A 19162-nucleotide genomic window follows, 5' to 3' on the forward strand; every position below is an offset into this window, starting at 1 on the left:
GAAGTTGGCTGAGTAGACGCGGTAGGCCTAACACACACGCTTGCAGACAACTAACTGCTATTATATTACAGTCAAAATGGTTTTTAGTTTTTTTTTAAATGGAAGCTACTGTGACACCAGATATGAGTGGCACTGGTGGTACTGTGCACTGGCAGTAGTTGGCACAGTACACGCTGTAGGCCTGACACACACGTTTGCAGGCAACTAACTGCTATCATATTGCATTCAAAATTGTTGTTGTTTTTTTTAAATGGAAGCTACTGTGACACCAGATATGAGTGGCACTGGTGGTACTGTGCACTGGCAGTAGTTGGCACAGTACACGCTGTAGGCCTGACACACACGTTTGCAGGCAACTAACTGCTATCATATTGCAGTCAAAATTGTTGTTGTTTTTTTTAAATGCAAGCTACTGTGACACCAGATATGAGTGGCACTGGCAGAAGTTGGCAGAATAGACGCTGTAGGCCTAACACACACGCTTGCAGACATCTAACTGCTATTATATTACAGTCAAAATTGTTATTGTTTTTTTTAAATGCAAGCTACTGTGACACCAAATATGAGTGGCACTAGCAGAAGATGGCAGAGTAGGCGCTGTAGGCCTAACACACACGCTTGCAGACAACTAACTGCTATTATATTACATTCAAAATTTATAAAAAATTTTAAATGCAAGCTACTGTGACACCAGATATGAGTGGCACTGCCAGAAGTTGGCAGAGTAGACGCTGTAGGCCTAACACACACGCTTGCAGACAAGGAACTGCTATTATATTACAGTCAGAATTGTTGTTTTTCTCTTTAAATGCAAGCTACTGTGACACCAGATATGATGGGCACTGGTGGTACTGTGCACTGGCAGTAGTTGGCACAGTACACGCTGTAGGCGTGACACACACGCTTGCAGGCAACTAACTGCAATTATATTACAATAAAAAATTTTTTTTTTTTTTTTTATGCAAGCTACTGTGACACCAGATATGAGTGGCACTGGTGGCACCATTCACAGGCAGTAGTTGGCACAGTACACGCTGTAGGCCTGACACACACGCTTGCAGGCAACTAACTGCAATTATATTACAGTCAAAAATATTTGTATTTTTTTATACAAGCTACTGTGACACCAGATATGAGTGGCACTGGCAGAAGTTGGCAGAGTAGACGCTGTAGGCCAAACACACACGCTTGCAGACAACTAACTGCTATTTTATTACAGTCAAAATTGTTTTGTTTATTTTAAATGCTAGACACTGTGACACCAGATATGAGTGGCACTGTCTAAGTTGGCAGAGTAGACGCTGTAGGCCAAACACACACGCTTGCAGACAACTAACTGCTATTATATTACAGTCAAAATTGTTTTGTTTATTTTAAATGCTAGCTACTGTGACACCAGATATGAGTGGCACTGTCTAAGTTGGCAGAGTAGACGCTGTAGGCCTAACACACACGCTTGCAGACCACTAACTGCTATTACAGTGATGGCTAACCTGAGGCTCTCCAGCTGTTACAAAACTACAACTCCCAGCATGCTTAGACTGTCTACAGCCATCTGCCTACAGCAGGGCATGGTGGGAGTTGTAGTTTTACAACAGCTGGAGAGCCTCAGGTTGGCCATGCCTGTGCTATTATATTTCAGTCAAAATATTTATTTATTTTTAAGTGCAAGCTACTGTGACACCAGATATAAGTGGCATTGGCAGAAGTTGGCAGAGTACACTCTGTAGGCCTAACACACATGCTTGCAGACAACTAACTGCTATTATATTACAGTCAAAATTGTTGTTTTTCTTTTTAAATGCAAGCTGCTGTGACACCTGATATGATGGGCACTGGTGGTACTGTGCACTGGCAGTAGTTGGCACAGTACACACTGTAGGCCTGACACACACGCTTGCAGGCAACTAACTGCAATTATATTAATGTAAAAAAAGTTGTTGTTTTTTTTATGCAAGCTACTGTGACACCAGATATGAGTGGCACTGGTGGCACTGGACACAGGCAGTAGTTGGCACAGTACACGCTGTAGGCCTGACACACACGCTTGCAGGCAACTAACTGCAATTATATTACAGTCAAATTTTTTTTTAAATTTTTTATGCAAGCTACTGTGACACCAGATATGAGTGGCATTGGTGGTACTGTGCACTGGCAGTAGTTGGCACAGTACATGCTGTAGGCCTGACACACACGCTTGCAGGCAACTAACTGCTATTATATTACAGTCAAAATTGTTGTTTTTCTTTTTAAATGCAGGCTACTGTGACACCAGATAGGAGTGGCACTGGCAGAAGTTGGCAGAGTAGACGCTGTAGGCCTAACACACACGCTTGCAGACATCTAACTGCTATTATATTACAGTCAAAATTGTTATTGTTTTTTTTAAATGCAAGCTACTGTGACACCAAATATGAGTGGCACTAGCAGAAGATGGCAGAGTAGGCGCTGTAGGCCTAACACACACGCTTGCAGACAACTAACTGCTATTATATTACAGTCCAATTTTTTTTATTTTTTTAAATGCAAGCTACTGTGACACCAGATATGAGTGGCACTGGCAGAAGTTGGCAGAGTAGACGCTGTAGGCCTAACACACACGCTTGCAGACAAGGAACTGCTATTATATTACCGTCAGAATTGTTGTTTTTCTCTTTAAATGCAAGCTACTGTGACACCAGATATGATGGGCACTGGTGGTACTGTGCACTGGCAGTAGTTGGCACAGTACACGCTGTAGGCCTGACACACACGCTTGTAGGCAACTAACTGCAATTATATTACAGTCAAAAAGATTTTTTTTTTTAATGTAAGCTACTGTGACAACAGATATTAGTGGCACCGGTGGCACTATGCACTGGCAGTAGTTGGCACAGTACACGCTGTAGGCCTGACACACACACTTGCAGGATACTAACTGCAATTACATTACAGTCAAAAAAGTTTTTGTTTTTTTTATGCAAGCTACTGTGACACCAAATATGAGTGGCACTGGCAGAAGTTGGCAGAGTAGATGCTGTAGGCCTAACACACACGCTTGCAGATAACTAACTGCTATTATATTACAGTCAAAATTGCTGATTTTCTTTTTAAATGCAAGCTACTGTGACACCAGATATGAGTGGCACTGGCAAAAGTTGGCCGAGTAGACGCTGTAGGACTAACACACACGCTTGCAGACAACTAACTGCTATCATATTACAGTCAAAATATATATATATTTTTTTATGCAAGCTATTGTGACACCAGATATGAGTGGCACTGGTGGTACTGTGCACTGGCAGTAGTTGGCACAGTACACGCTGTAGGCGTGACACACACGCTTGCAGGCAACTAACTGCAATTATATTACAATTAAAAAAAGTTGTTTTTTTTTATGCAAGCTACTGTGACACCAGATATGAGTGGCACTGGTGGCACCGTTCACAGGCAGTAGTTGGCACAGTACACGCTGTAGGCCTGACACACACACTTGCAGGCAACTAACTGCAATTATATTACAGTCAAAAATATTTTTATTTTTTTATGCAAGCTACTGTGACACCAGATATGAGTGGCACTGGGGGCACTGTGCACTGCCAGTAGTAGGCACAGTACACGCTGTAGGCCTGACACACGCTTGCAGGCAACTAACTGCTATTATATTGAAGTCAAAATTGTTGTTTTTCTTTTTAAATGCAAGCTACTGTGATACCAGATATGAGTGGCACTGGCAGAAGTTGGCAGAGTAGACGCTGTAGGCCAAACACACACGCTTGCAGACAACTAACTGCTATTCTATTACAGTCAAAATTGTTTTTTTTTTTTTTAAATGCAAGCTACTGTGACACCAGATATGTGTGGCACTGGCAGAAGTTGGCAGAGTAGACGCTGTAGGCCTAACACACACGCTTGCAGACAACTAACTGCTATTATATTACAGTCAAAAATTATATATTTTTTTAAATTCAAGCTACTGTGACACCAGATATGAGTGGCACTGGTGGTACTGTGCACTGGCAGTAGTTGGCACAGTACACGTTGTAGGCCTGACACACACGCTTGCAGGCAACTAACTGCTATTATATTAATGTCAAAATTGTTGTTTTTCTTTTTAAATGCAAGCTACTGTGACACCAGATATGAGTGGCACTGGCAGAAGTTGGCAGAGTAGACGCTGTAGGCCTAACACACACGCTTGCAGACAACTAACTGCTATTATATTACAGTCAAAATAGTTTTTCTTTTTTTTATGCAAGCTACTGTGACAACAGATATTAGTGGCTCTGGTGGCACTATGCACTGGCAGTAGTTGGCACAGTACACGCTGTAGGCCTGACACACACACTTGCAGGCAACTAACTGCAATTACATTACAGTCCAAAAAGTTTTTTTATTTTTTTATGCAAGCAACTGTGACATCAGATATGAGTGGCACTGGTGGTATTGTGCACTGGCAGTAGTTGGCACAGTACACGCTGTAGGCCTGACACACACGCTTGCAGGCAACTAACTGCTATTATATTACAGTCAAAATTGTTTTAGCTTTTTTTAATGCAAGCTACTGTGACACCAGATATGAGTGGCACTGGCAGAAGTTGGCAGAGTAGACGCTGTAGGCCTCACACACACGCTTGCAGACAACTAACTGCTATTATATTACAGTCAAAATTGTTTTTTTTTTTTTTTTTTTAAATGGAAACTACTGTGACACCAGATATGAGTGGCACTGGTGGTACTGTGCACTGGCAGTAGTTGGCACAGTACACGCTGTAGGCCTGACACTCAAGCTTGCAGGCAACTAACTGCAATTATATTACAATTAAAAAAAGTTTTTGTTTTTTTATGCAAGCTACTGTGACACCAGATATGAGTGGCACTGGTGGCACCGTTCACAGGCAGTAGTTGGCACAGTACACGCTGTAGGCGTGACACACACGCTTGCAGGCAACTAACTGCAATTATATTACAATTAAAAAAAGTTGTTTTTTTTATGCAAGCTACTGTGACACCAGATATGAGTGGCACTGGTGGCACCGTTCACAGGCAGTATTTGGCACAGTACACGCTGTAGGCCTGACACACACGCCTGCAGGCAACTAACTGCAATTATATTACAATTAAAAAAAAATTATTAATTTTTTTATGCAAGCTACTGTGACACCAGATATGAGTGGTGGCACTGGGCAAGTGAGCACAGTATACGCTGTGAGCCTGACACACTAGCAGGCAACTGCAATTAGATTATAGAGGAAAAAGAAAAAAAAAGCAGACTGATGTACTAGCCCTAAAAAGTGCTTTTTGGGGTGCTGTCAGGACGCTGTCTTTACAGCAGAGATCAGATGAGTATTTCAGGACTGGAGTGGACACTGAATACACTGGCCTAGCTATTGATTTCCATATTAAATCAACAGAAGCTACATTGTCCCTCCTCTCACTAAGACTGCAGCTTCCGAATGAATCTAAAATGGATGCTGTCCAGGAGGTGGGAGTGTCTGGGAGGGAGGGTCTGCTGCTGATTGGCTGGAATGTGTCTGCTGACTGTGAGGTACAGGGTCAAAGTTTGCTCAATGATGACGAATAGGGGGTTGACCGAACATCGCATATGTTTGCCCGCCACGGCGAACGCGAACAAGCAATTTTCGCCGGGAACTGTTCGCTGGCGAATAGTTTGGGACATCTCTAGTCATGGGCTCTCACAAGCGGTCCAAAACTGATCAGTTTTGCCCTAATGCCTTCTGAATAGAAAAGGATCCGCTCAGCATGCATCAGTTTGCCTCTGTTCAGTCACCATTCCGCTCTGGAGGCAGACACCAAAACGCTGCCTGCAGCGTTTTGCTGTACGCATGACGAAACTGAGCCAAACGGATCCATCCTGGCACACAATGTAAGTAAATGGGGACGGATCAATTTTCTTTGACACAATCTGGCACAATAGAAAACGGATCCGTCCCCCATTGACCTTCAATGGTGTTCAAGACGGATCCGTCATGGCTATAGAAGACATAATACCACCGGATCCGTTCATGATGGATGCATGCAGTTGTATTATTCTAACGGAAGCGTTTTTGCAGATCCATGACGGATCAGCAAAAGAAGCTAGTGTAAAAGTAGCCTTACTCAACAGCTAACATAAGGGATTAGCTATAAATCTTGATGCATTGCATAGTGATGCAGACGTTGACAAATTACAACTGTCTGTAATACTTACGCCACAGTACCTACAGAAACTATGAATGTGGGTGCACTTCAGCGTAATGCACAAAGTGATACACTCTCCCTGCAGTTTAACTTCCAAGTCTTCACACTGAGATTGGGCCACCAAGTGGGATGAATATGATTAGGCAGAGTGGCCTGCGGGTACCTGATTTATCGTGATCAGTGACAAATTAATTCGGAACAATTCAAATTTCTTGTTGGAATATGGCGAATTGGCAAATTGAATTTTTCAAAACTTTGCTCATCTGTAACCGTATCATACAGTGTCACAATTGAAACCCATATGGGCAAAAAGTGTGTAATGCCAAACTTCATGGTTTTTTTGCCACATACCCCACAAAAAATTTAATAAAAAGGAATCAAAAAAGTTTTTGTAATGCAAAAATGATACAAACTGGGAGTAGACCTGAGGGACTGAAACACTGGGTTGCTAAAAAAAAAAAAGTAGGCACATAAGGACTGATTCACATATATCCACTCTGTAGCATGCTCTACATTTGGCAACATCTATAATACATGTAGTTTTATTGCTGCGACTTTATTGCCCATAAATATTGGGACATCTACACAATTCTAACATTTTTGGCTCTATACACCACCACAATGGATTTGAAATGAAACGAACAAGATGTGCTTTAACTGCAGACTGTCAGCTTTAATTTGAGGGTATTTACATACAAATCAGGTGAACGGTGTAGGAAATCCAACAGTTTACATATGTGCCTCCCACTTGTTAAGGGACCAAAAGTAATGGGACATAATAATAATCATAAATCAAACATTCACTTGTTAATACTTGGTTGCAAATCCTTTGCAGTCAATTACAGCCTGAAGTCTGGAATGCATAGACATCACCAGACGCTGGGTTTCATCCCTGGTGATGCTCTGCCAGGCCTCTACTGCAACTGTCTTCAGTTCCTGCTTGTTCTTGGGGCATTTCCCCTTCAGTTTTGTCTTCAGCAAGTGAAATGCATGCTCAGGTCAGGTGATTGACTTGGCCATTGCATAACATTCCACTTCTTACCCTTAAAAAACTCTTTGGTTGCTTTTGCAGTATGTTTTGGGTTATTGTCCATCTGCACTGTGAAGCACCGTCCAATGAGTTCTGAAGCATTTGGCTGACTATGAGCAGATAATATTGCCCGAAACACTTCAGAATTCATCCCGCTGCTTTTGTCAGCAGTCACATCATCAATAAATACAAGAGAACAAGTTCCATTGGCAGCCATACATGCCCACGCCATGACACTACCACCACCATGCTTTACTGATGAGGTGGTATGCTTAGGATCATGAGCAGTTCCTTTCCTTCTCCATACTCTTCTCTTCCCATCACTCTGTTACAAGTTGATCTTGGTCTCATCTGTCCATAGGATGTTGTTCCAGAACTGTGAAGGCTTTTTTAGATGTCGTTTGGCAAACTCTAATCTGGCCTTCATGTTTTTGAGGCTCACTAATGGTTTACATCTTGTGGTGAACCCTCTGTATTCACTCTGGTGAAGTCTTCTCTTGAGTGTTGACTTTGATACTCATACACATACACCTACCTCCTGGAGAGTGTTCTTGATCTGGCCAACTGTTGTGAAGGGTGTTTTCTTCACCAGGGAAAGAATTCTTCGGTCATCCACCACAGTTGTTTTCCGTGGTCTTCCAGGTCTTTTGGTGTTGCTGAGCTCATCGTTGCGTTCCTTCTTTTTAAGAATGTTCCAGCCTAATGTTTTTCAGCCTAATGATGGCTTGCTTCACTGATAGTGACAGCTCTTTGGATCTTATCTTGAGAGTTGACAGCAACAGATTCCAAATGCAAATAGCACACTTGAAATGAACTCTGGACCTTTTATCTGCTCATTGTAATTGGGATAATGAGGGAATAACACACACTTGGCCATGGAACAGCTGAGAAGCCAATTGTCCCAATACTTTTGGTCCCTTAACAAGTGGGAGGCACATATGCAAACTGTTGTAATTCCTACACCGTTCACCTGATTTGGATGTAAATACCCTCAAATTAAAGATGACAGTCTGCAGTTAAAGCACATCTTGTTTGTTTTATTTCAAATCCATTGTGGTGGTGTATAGAGCCAAAAATGTCAGAATTGTGTTGATGTCCCAATATTTATGGACCTGACTGTAAGTCTGTTCTTTAGGAATACTAATTGGCCTGCTGGAGATCGTCTTCTTGATAAGGTAAACTGCTGAAAAGCACATTGTTGTCAGAAATATATTACTTGAGTACACAGTTATTCTGAAAATTCACCTTATCTTTGAATTTCCACTAAGGTTAAGAAGACATGACGCTTCTCTATATGGTGTCTTACCTTCTCATCCACAGCTTTGACATCAGCATAAGTACAATCAGATGGTATTTCTTTAAACTTTTCAATCTTTTTAATTAAACTGTCATACTCGGCTTGTTTGATCATCAGTTCTTCATTTTTACTTGGTGATCTGTTAATAACAGTGGAATAAGTATATGGCCTATGGCTAAGTAGTCACAAGCAACTTAAACAATTTTTATTATTAACAGCTAGGGATCTAACAGTCAATAAATAATATGGAATCTTCAGCTGTAACCATGCTTCTATACAATATAGATAACAACCATCCAGGATAGATATAAAAAATATTGATGATGTTGAACTTTGGTGGCATTATGAGAATTTCTAAAATGGCAAGGTGGATCCTGAGTAAATCAAGCTCATCTTTATACTTAAAACATATTGGAGGAAACATTATAAGTGTGAGGTGCATAAAAAACACTGAGCACCATAATTGGGGGCCGAGTTAAAGGGCGTCTGTCATAAGATTTGTACCTATAAAACTGGCTGACCTCTTGCATGAGCGCTTGGCATCTGAAAACATCTATGTTGGTCACATGTTCATAGATGTCCGCATTGAGGGAGAAAAATGAAGTTTTAATATATGCAAGTAATGTCGCGGTCTCTCGCTTGACAGGTGTCAGAAGATCTAAGAGACTGGCGGCACGTGATGTCATCTGACAGCCTCTTTGGTTTCACTTGTTTCTGTGTTGTTGCTGGTTATGACCACACCTCTTGTCTCAGGTGTAGCTTAAGTGGTCATTCCAACTCCTCTATTTAGTCTGGTCTCACCCATCATGCTATGTGGTTGATAGCTCCTTCTGGTTGTGGAAGTGCTGGTGTTTGGTTCTCCTCTGAGTTCCTGCTCGTCCGTGTACTTCGGAGTTAAGTGTCTTTTTCCTATTTCTAGTTTGTTGTATTTCCCCATATTTTGGTATTAGGCCTGAGGGAGCCCCCTGTTCCTTCAGCTGGGAAGGAACAGGTCGTCTTTTGTCCTGACACTATTTCCAGGGCCCTTTAGGGTCAGATTGGGCTATAGGTTCCTGCGTATGAACATTTTTACCATCGAGGTCTGTTCATACTGATAGTAGTCAGGGCTCAGTTTAGGGATTCACTAGGTGGTGACCTTTCCCTAGTTTCCAGGCCTAGCACCTCTTCCCTTCCCTCCTGTGTTCGGTGTGGAGTTTACCTCCCACACTGCGCCGTGACAAGTAAGCCTCTATGCCAGGGATGGGCAAACTACAAATCCCATCATGCCCTGCTGTAGGCTGATAGCTGTAGGCAGACCAGGAATGATGGGATTTGTAGTTTTACAACAGCTGGAGGGCCAAGTTTGCCCATCCCTGCTCTAGGTGCAACAAGGGTGTTGTTACACCTACAGGCTCTGCTCTCTCTGCAATTGTCTTGCCCTCTGCATTTTAATTGACAGGACCAGGCAGTGTAAACATGATAATACAGTACCTGGCCCTATCAATCATAGTGCAGAGGGCGCAGTAGTTGCAGAGATTGCTGAGCCTCTATTACCAATGGTAACGCCTGGTTGCTTCTAGAGGCTCATTTGCAAATATTGAAATGTCATTTTTCTCAACAATGCGGGCACATATGAACATGAGACCAACACAGATGCCTTCAGCTGCCAAGAGCACATGTAACAGATCAGCCAGTTTCATAGATACAAATCTGCTGACAGATGCCCTTTAAATTTTTATTGTTTGGACCTGGTTATTTTATGCACACCACAGGTCCCAGCTGTATACATTATGTGCTGATATATAAAAAAATATATAACAAAAATCCTTAGCATATGTCATGTTTTTAATGATGGTTATCTTGATTAATCAATATGAAAAGGCTACTTTCACACTGGCGTTTTGGTTTCCGTTTGTGAAATCTGATTCAGGGCTCTCACAAGCGGTTCAAAACGGATCAGTTTTGCCCTAATGCATTCTGAATGGATAAGGATCTGTTCAGAATGCATCAGTTTGCCTCCGTTCCGCCTCCATTCCGCTCTGGAGGCGGACACCTGATGATGGGGAGGCAAACAGATCCATCCTGACACACAATGTAAGTCAATGTGGACGGATCCGTTTTCACTGACACAATATGGCACAATAGAAAACGGATCCATCTTCCCTTGACTTTCAATGGTGTTCAAGATGGATCCGTTTTGGCTATGTTACAGATAATACAAACGGATCTGTTCTGAATGGATGTAGACGTTTGTATTATCTGAATGGATCCGTCTGTGTAGATCAATGACTGATCCGCACCAAACGCGAGTGTGAAAGTAGCCCAATACAGATAAAGCTGGGACCTTTACAGTTTCTTTTGAAAAGACCTAAACCTCCTTCTGTTACAGCTAAAGATTTACACAACTTGTCTGACTTCTAATTTCAAGGGTTTATCTGGGATTGAGAAACTTATTTCCATAAATAGCAACCCTCTTACCCACGATCTGGTATTTAGGCTCACCCCAATCCAAATGATCCATATATACAAAAAGAAGTATGGAGACAGCACGTCCTTTTTTGTGAAATTTATTCCAGATGAAACATAAGCACGCAATTTCACAAAAAAAAAGGACGTGCTGTCTCCATAATTCTTTTTTTATATACTGATCATCCGACCAGCAAGGGGAGGCTCACCACTTTCCTCGGAAACGTGCACCCACCACACCACTATCCAAAATAGGTGTGCTGTCCGCTTTTTCCCAATTCAAATAAATGAGGCCCATATTTAATGCCAGTCACAACCTATTGTAACAGTTTCTGAAAAAAAGCACACTTATTACCAGGGTGCACACACTAAAGAGTGTGCACCCCCTTCCCCACCCTTGCCACACCCCCTTTAGGGAAAGTGGCAAGGATGGCATAAAACTGATGGATGCAACAATTTTATAAAAAGTCGAGGTTAAAAAAAAAAGTTACACGTGCGACTTTTTAATGTCACTTTTCAGGTGCAAGGGAGAAGATAAATCTCCTCTTATGTGTTTCATTGATTTCAATCAAGGGGGAACTAACTCTCCTTAGGTAGAGAGCACCTTAATCAGTGTGAGGAGACTTATAGGCCATACATGCTCCTCTGGAATTCTGGGAGGGAAGAAATGCAAATGAGCTCTTAACAAGCTTTGCCTCTAATGCCACCAGATGTAAGGCAGCTATCATATAAGTCAATATTCAGCTCTTAAAATAAGCCTTGAGACATGACTTAGATATTAAATAAGCCAGCACCTCATCTGCAGACAGCTGTTTCAGGGTGATTGCCCCTCATCAGTGCAGAGCAGAGAGTACTGGCTTAACTGGGTAGGAGGCCTGTGTCCGAGCAAGGGGGGAACTAACTCTCCTTAGGGAGAGAGCACCTTAATCAGTGTGAGGAGACTTATAGGCCATACATGCTCCTCTGGAAAATAAGCCTTGAGCTCTTAAAATAAGCCTTGAGACATGACTTGGATATTAAATGAGGTGCTGGCTTATTTAATATCCAAGTCATGTCTCAAGGCTTATTTTAAGAGCGGAATACTGACTTATAGTATAGCTGCCTTACATCTGGTGGCAATACATGTAAGAGAAAAGGACGGCACTCACCCCTTCTTTGCGCTGAATCAAATCTTCTTTATTTGCAGTGGTGAGCGGACACAGACATAGGAATGCAACCAGGTGAATGGGCGACGGCCGTTTCGCACCGAAGTGCTTCCTCTGGCCCGTAATCAGGTGCTCGATTCACCTGGTCTTTTTAAAACACTCAGGTAATGACGTGGAATTACATGCGCATGAACGGCATAACACCTGAGCGGTGCTTACCGGCCTGCCTCATTGCCAGCCACGTCACAACTGAGTATCACGAATCACATGTAACAATTAAAAAACGTAAGCACGCAATTTCACAAAAAAAGGACGTGCTGTCTCCATACTCTTTTTTTATATACTGATCATCCGACCAGCAAGGGGAGGCTTACCACTTTCCTCGGAAACGTGCACCCACCACACCACTATCCAAAATAGGTGTGCTGTCCGCTTTTTCCCAAATCAAATAAATGAGGCCCATATTTAATGCCAGTCACAACCTATTGTAACAGTTTCTGAAAAAAGCACATCCCTTCTTCCAAACACAGAATTCCCTTAATGCTGCAGAGTGAACCTGCTTCTACAACCTACCAAGAATTCTTACTTGTCCTGTCCAACCCAGACCTACCATGCTCCGGTATCATGTATTTTAAACATGATACAGTATCTTTAGTGTGTGCACCCTGGTAATAAATCAGAGGAGAGATCTCGATACACCAATATTAATAATCCCCCCCCCCCCCAGTATTTTCACATTTGCATACAGCACCCATACAATAAACTTAGTAGAGAGAACATTAATAAGTACTGTTGTTTGCTTGTATATGACAGTGAATTCCGAGGGAAATGGAAAATGCATTTAAATGTGGATTTTACCTTGAAATACTTGTTTCTGTTTGTGTTCCCCTGAATAAAAGCAAAGCATGATTTTATTTACTGCTCGTCATATGGTTGTAATATTTTATATACAGCACCGAGAAAGGAACATTATACCATATATAGACAATAAGAATTAACAACCTTAAAAATGTAGACACATACAGTATGACAAACATGAACACCAATTTACTGTTTATTTAATGTAACTAACTACATAAAAATCTGACTGACTATATAACATTATCTGGTGGAGATCCTGAATTACAGCCTTTAATATATAGTCCAGAGCTTAAATCAAAGATCATACGGTCTTCAGCGCAAAAATCTCGCAGTATTCATCTTGCTTACATTTTGTTCATTAAAGGAGTTGTCTCACTTTAGCAAGTTACATTTGCTAATTTTCTCTCATGTGTTCGATTAGACGCATGCAACCTCTCCCTGAAGATAGTGAATTAAGGTGTTCTCTAATTCTCTCATGAAGACCCCTAATCGTCTTTCCTATATAAAACCTCCTGCAACTGCATTTCAGGAGATATACAACATACCTACTTTTGCATGTAATAAGAGAGGTGACCTTATGTTGAACCCCACCAAATTCCAAGACCTTCCATTGGGGGTTAAATTTACAACAGGAGCAATGTCCACACTTGCGGTTGCCTTTTGGGCCCCAGCTTTCCAGCCATGTGGCGTTTTTTTTTTCTATAAATCTGCTGTGGACCAGCTTGTCCCGCAAGGTGTGGCATCTCCTGAAGGCTATGATGGGCGTCGTACTGCACACCTCTTTTAAAATCTCGTCTCCCTCAAGTATGGGCCAATTGTCCCTGATGACCCTCTTAATGAGGGGGGCCATTGGTCCATACTTGAAAGAGAAGACAAAGGGGTGTGCTCCTCCCATGGGGCCCGTCTGTTGCGAGCCTACATTCTCACTGGGTGAAGGGCACATCTGAGGAATTACAGCCTTTATTATATAGTCCAGAGCTTAAATCAAAGATCATACGGTCTTCAGCGCAAAAATCTCGCAGTATTCATCTTGCTTACATTTTGTTCATTAAAGGAGTTGTCTCACTTTAGCAAGTTACATTTATCATGTAGACACAGTCAATACAAGTCACCTTCTAATGCACTTTTATTATCCATATTGCTTCCCTTGCTGGCTGGATTCATTTTTCCATCACATTATACACAGCTTGTTTCCATGGTTACATCCACCCTGCAATCCAGCAGCAGTGGCCGTGCTTGCACACTAAGAAAAAGCACCAACCTCTCTGGTGGCCAGGACCATGGCAGTGCACCTAGACTGGAGCTTTTTCCTATAGTGTGCAAACACGGCCACCGCTGCTGGATTACAAGGTGGTCGCAACCATAATGTGATGGAAAAATGAATTCAGCCAGCAAAGGAGGCAATATGAGCAATCACAATACATTAATAAGTGCCTTGTATTAACTTTGTCTACATGATAAATGTTATTTGCCAAAGTGAGACAATCCCTTTAATTTGACATAGGAAATACTAACTCACTGCAACTCAACTCTTAGCTGATAACTGCAAACTTTTTCCAACAAGCAGAATTGTGAATGAATCTTTGGACCGGCTCAGGGTTGCCAACCTACATTTTTATTTTTTCTGGACAAATTTATCCAAAAATCACGAACAGCCAACATTTTTTACAGACAAATTGGAAAACTATAATGAACTATGAAAATTATAAGTAACAGAAGTCTATAGGTCTATAGATATAGTCTATACTAATACTGTACACATTACCAGCATTTACTGTGATCTATAAAATGCAGGGATTTACAATTGCAGTGACCTGCTCAAGTACCACCAGCTTAAAAAGACCATCACAGAAACATCTAATTTTTTCATGGACACTGGAAAAAAGTCGGCTATTTTTATGGAATCTCCAGGAATTTCTGGACGGTTGGCAACCCTGGGAAGGCTGTAAGTGAGAATCAGAACAATGTAAGTAATACATGGTATTGGTACAGTATATACTGTTCAAAAACATTTCATTTTATAATAAAACTAAAAACTGATGTTTTATGGTATAATTACATTCTGGCATTTGTTTATTAAAGGGAACCTGTCATCAACTTTTTGCTGCCCATACTAACGGGCAGCAAAAATGTATCCCCTATCCACAGTTAAGCATGCATCTTGCTGCTCTATTCATTCTCTATGGGACTACAAGAGATAGGAGACTACAGCAAATCACTATTTCCAGTAGACCCATAGAGAATAAATAGAGCAGCATTCTCAGCGGTGGTCCCAGCAGTAAGACCCCCACCAATCAGTTATGCCCTATCGTATGAATAGGGAATAATTTTCATTCTTGGCACAAACACTTGTCACATAAAATAAAGGTCTAAGCAATATGAGGTTGATTTATCAAGCCAAGCGCTTTCTGCCCCAGTCTTGAAATCCCCTGCACTGCCAGAGGATGAGCCTAATTTATGATGAGGCGCTTGCCTCATCATAAATTAGGCTCATGCTTCTGCAGTCTGTCTGCCTAAACAGAAATATATGACATCTCAGAGCTGCCGTAGATTTCTGGTTTTATTTGTGCCAGAAAACTGGAGTAAATAAAGATAAATATGTTGGGGTGGCTGGTCACGCCCCCTTCCCCACCCCCTTTAGGGAAAGTGGCAAGGATGGCATAAAACTGATGGATGCAACAATTTTATAAAAAGTCGAGGTTAAAAAAAAAAGTTACACGTGCAACTTTTTAATGTCACTTTTCAGGTGCAAGGGAGAAGATAAATCTCCCCTTATGTGTTTCATTGATTTCAATCAAGGGGGAACTAACTCTCCTTAGGTAGAGAGCACCTTAATCAGTGTGAGGAGACTTATAGGCCATACATGCTCCTCTGGAATTCTGGGAGGGAAGAAATGCAAATGAGCTCTTAACAAGTTTTGCCTCTAATGCCACCAGATGTAAGGCAGCTATCCTATAAGTCAATATTCAGCTCTTAAAATAAGCCTTGAGACATGACTTAGATATTAAATAAGCCTGCACCTCATCTGCAGACAGCTGTTTCAGGGTGATTGCCCCTCATCAGTGCAGAGCAGAGAGTACTGGCTTAACTGGGTAGGAGGCCTGTGTCCGAGCAAGGGGGGAACTAACTCTCCTTAGGGACAGAGCACCTTAATCAGTGTGAGGAGACTTATAGGGCATACATGCTCCTCTGGAAAATAAGCCTTGAGACATGACTTGGATATTAAATGAGGTGCTGGCTTATTTAATATCCAAGTCATGTCTCAAGGCTTATTTTAAGAGCGGAATACTGACTTATAGTATAGCTGCCTTACATCTGGTGGCAATACATGTAAGAGAAAAGGACGGCACTCACCCCTTCTTTGTGCTGAATCAAATCTTCTTTATTTGCAGTGGTGAGCGGACACAGACATAGGAATGCAACCAGGTGAATGGGCGACGGCCGTTTCGCACCGAAGTGCTTCCTCTGGCCCGTAATCAGGTGCTCGATTCACCTGGTCTTTTTAAAACACTCAGTTAATGACGTGGAATTACATGCGCATGAACGGCATAACACCTGAGCGGCGCTTACCGGCCTGCGTCATTGCCAGCCACGTCACAACTGAGTAAACGAATCACATGTAACAATTAAAAACAATGTTTAAATGCTATAGTATCATGAAGCACACACTGAATAGGCATCAGGTATTTACAGGAATATACTCATGTCGATCTTATCATTTAACCCCAGGGGTCCCATTGCGTTGGAGCGCAATATCCATCTGCTCTCCCGTCTAAGGAGTTCTTTTTGCTTATCACCCCCCTGTGGTAGATTATGTAATATTTCTGTGCCTGCAAAGCTGAGCGCTGAACTGTCACCTGCATGCTCTTCTCTCATGTGTTCGATTAGACGCATGCAACCTCTCCCTGAAGATAGTGAATTAAGGTGTTCTCTAATTCTCTCATGAAGACCCCTAATCGTCTTTCCTATATAAAACCTCCTGCAACTGCATTTCAGGAGATATACAACATACCTACTTTTGCATGTAATAAGAGAGGTGACCTTATGTTGAACCCTACCAAATTCCAAGACCTTCCATTGGGGGTTAAATTTACAACAGGAGCAATGTCCACACTTGCGGTTGCCTTTTGGGCCCCAGCTTTCCAGCCATGTGGCGTTTTTTTTTTCTATAAATCTGCTGTGGACCAGCTTGTCCCGCAAGGTGTGGCATCTCCTGAAGGCTATGATGGGCGTCGTACTGCACACCTCTTTTAAAATCTCGTCTCCCTCAAGTATGGACCAATTGTCCCTGATGACCCTCTTAATGAGGGGGGCCATTGGTCCATACTTGAAAGAGAAGACAAAGGGGTGTGCTCCTCCCATGGGGCCCGTCTGTTGCGAGCCTACATTCTCACTGGGTGAAGGGCACATCTGAGGTTTTACTCGTTCGGCCTTCTTCATGGCCTGGTTAAGTAATAGCGAGGTACCCCCTCGCCAGCAATCTATTTTTAAATTCTTGGGCCTGGCACTGATAGTCTGTCTCGAACTTATTTATGCGCCGTAAACTGACAAATTGGCCGTAGGGTACCGCCCTCTTGACACTTGGATCGTGGTAACTGGAATAATGTAATAGAAAGTTGGTGGCCGTGAGCTTACGGTAGCCCTCGGACACCAACTCCCCATCCCTTACTGAGATCTCCACGTCTAGAAACTCTAGACGATCCCCCCCAAATTTATACGTGAATGACATATTCATGTCATTCACCTCATTCAGGTATTGTACGAATCTCAGGAAATCTGGTTCTGTCCCTGTCCATACAATAAGTACATCATCAATATACCTAAGATAAGTATGGATATACTGTGCAAAAGGATTTGAGACAGTATATACATATCTGTCTTCGAATTTGGCCAGATATAGGTTTGCAAATGTGCATGATACTGGTGTGCCCATTGCAGTGCCGAACTTTTGCCTGTACCACGCATCCCCAAATCTGAAGGCATTATGCTTCAGACTAAATTCCAATGCATCATGTACAAAACTGGTGAATGCTGTGCTCTTGCCAATCTCTGACAAAATATCCGTTACCACTTTCATGCCTTCATCTTGGGGGATGCGTGTGTACAGGCTCTCTACGTCCAACGACACTAGCTGGAAGCCCTCCTGCCAAGGGAGGAACCTTAGTGTCTGGAGAAGATCCGACGTGCCCCTGACATATGAGGGTATGCTGCTAACCATGGGTCTGAGCAGCCAATCCACATACTTTGACAGGGGTTCAGTCACTGACCCAACCCCCGATACGATGGGTCTACCAGGGGGGTGGGTCAGTGACTTATGGACCTTAGGTACAAAGTACCACGATGGTTTAGATGGGAAGGGTGGCAATAATTTTTCCGCCATTTTTTGCGAGAGCGTGCCATTTTCACAATATTTGTGGAGCAAGTTCCTCAAGAGGCCTTGTACCTGATGCGTAGGATCTATCTGAATGGCCTCATAGATCTCTTTATTATGCAATTGGCGGTGGGCTTCTGTAACATAGTATTCCTTTGTGATCAGAAGAACCACATTGCCCCCCTTGTCCGCTGGTTTTATTACAATATCGTCCCGTGTTCCTAGCCATTTAAGGGCCTTTTCTTCATCAGCATTCAAATTTTTGGGTGCCCTGGGGTATACTAGAGCCTTCACCCCAGTTAGCACCTTTTGCTGAAACACGTCAATTGGACTCCCAGCGGGCAAGGGGGGGTTAAATGTGGATCTGACCCCTCCCCGGAAACCAACCTCCTCTGAGTGTGGCCCCAACATGGGGGTACTGAGTGACTGATTAAGGTGCTCTCTCCCTAAGGAGAGTTAGTTCCCCCCTTGCTCTGACACAGTTCTCCTACCCAGTTAAGCCAGTACTCTCTGCTCTGCACTGATGAGGGGCAATCACCCTGAAACAGCTGTCTGCAGATGAGGTGCTGGCTTGTTTAATATCCAAGTCATGTCTGAAGGCTTATTTTAAGAACTGAATATTGACTTATAGGATAGCTGCCTTACATCTGGTGGCATTAGAGGCAAAGCTTGTTAAGAGCTCATTTGCATTTCTTCCCTCCCATTGATTTCCATGTAATGCAAAGGTAAGCTCACATCAAGGGATCACATTGGGATCATCAGCTTGCAGTTTTCACCTGTCCCAAAGAGTCAGATGTTGCTTCTCAGGGTAATACATACGAATGTTGCATAAT

General features: G+C 42.5%; 1 protein-coding gene and 1 long non-coding RNA gene across 5 annotated transcripts in view; one reads left to right on the forward strand and one right to left on the reverse strand.

Moving 5' to 3' along the window:
• The window catches only part of DDX60 (DExD/H-box helicase 60), a 646547-nt gene that overhangs the window by 187186 nt on the left and 440199 nt on the right, over positions 1-19162 (reverse strand). For 3 of the 4 annotated variants that reach the window (XR_006390268.1, XM_044296988.1, XM_044296973.1), the window contains 2 exons: positions 12956-12985; positions 8517-8646 (listed from right to left, as the gene is read on the reverse strand). Coding sequence is in view for 3 of the 4 variants with exons in the window: in XM_044296988.1 (XP_044152923.1) it covers positions 8517-8646; positions 12956-12985 (160 nt within the window). In the remaining variant the exon portion in view is untranslated. The remainder of the gene's footprint in view (positions 1-8516; positions 8647-12955; positions 12986-19162) is intronic. The other variant, XM_044296981.1, reaches the window with a different exon arrangement.
• Positions 1-19162, forward strand: part of LOC122940366 — a 107068-nt gene that overhangs the window by 65430 nt on the left and 22476 nt on the right. The window lies entirely within an intron of this gene.

This window comes from Bufo gargarizans, chromosome 1, assembly GCF_014858855.1.
Source record: "Bufo gargarizans isolate SCDJY-AF-19 chromosome 1, ASM1485885v1, whole genome shotgun sequence".
In the NCBI taxonomy this organism is placed as follows: domain Eukaryota; kingdom Metazoa; phylum Chordata; class Amphibia; order Anura; family Bufonidae; genus Bufo; species Bufo gargarizans.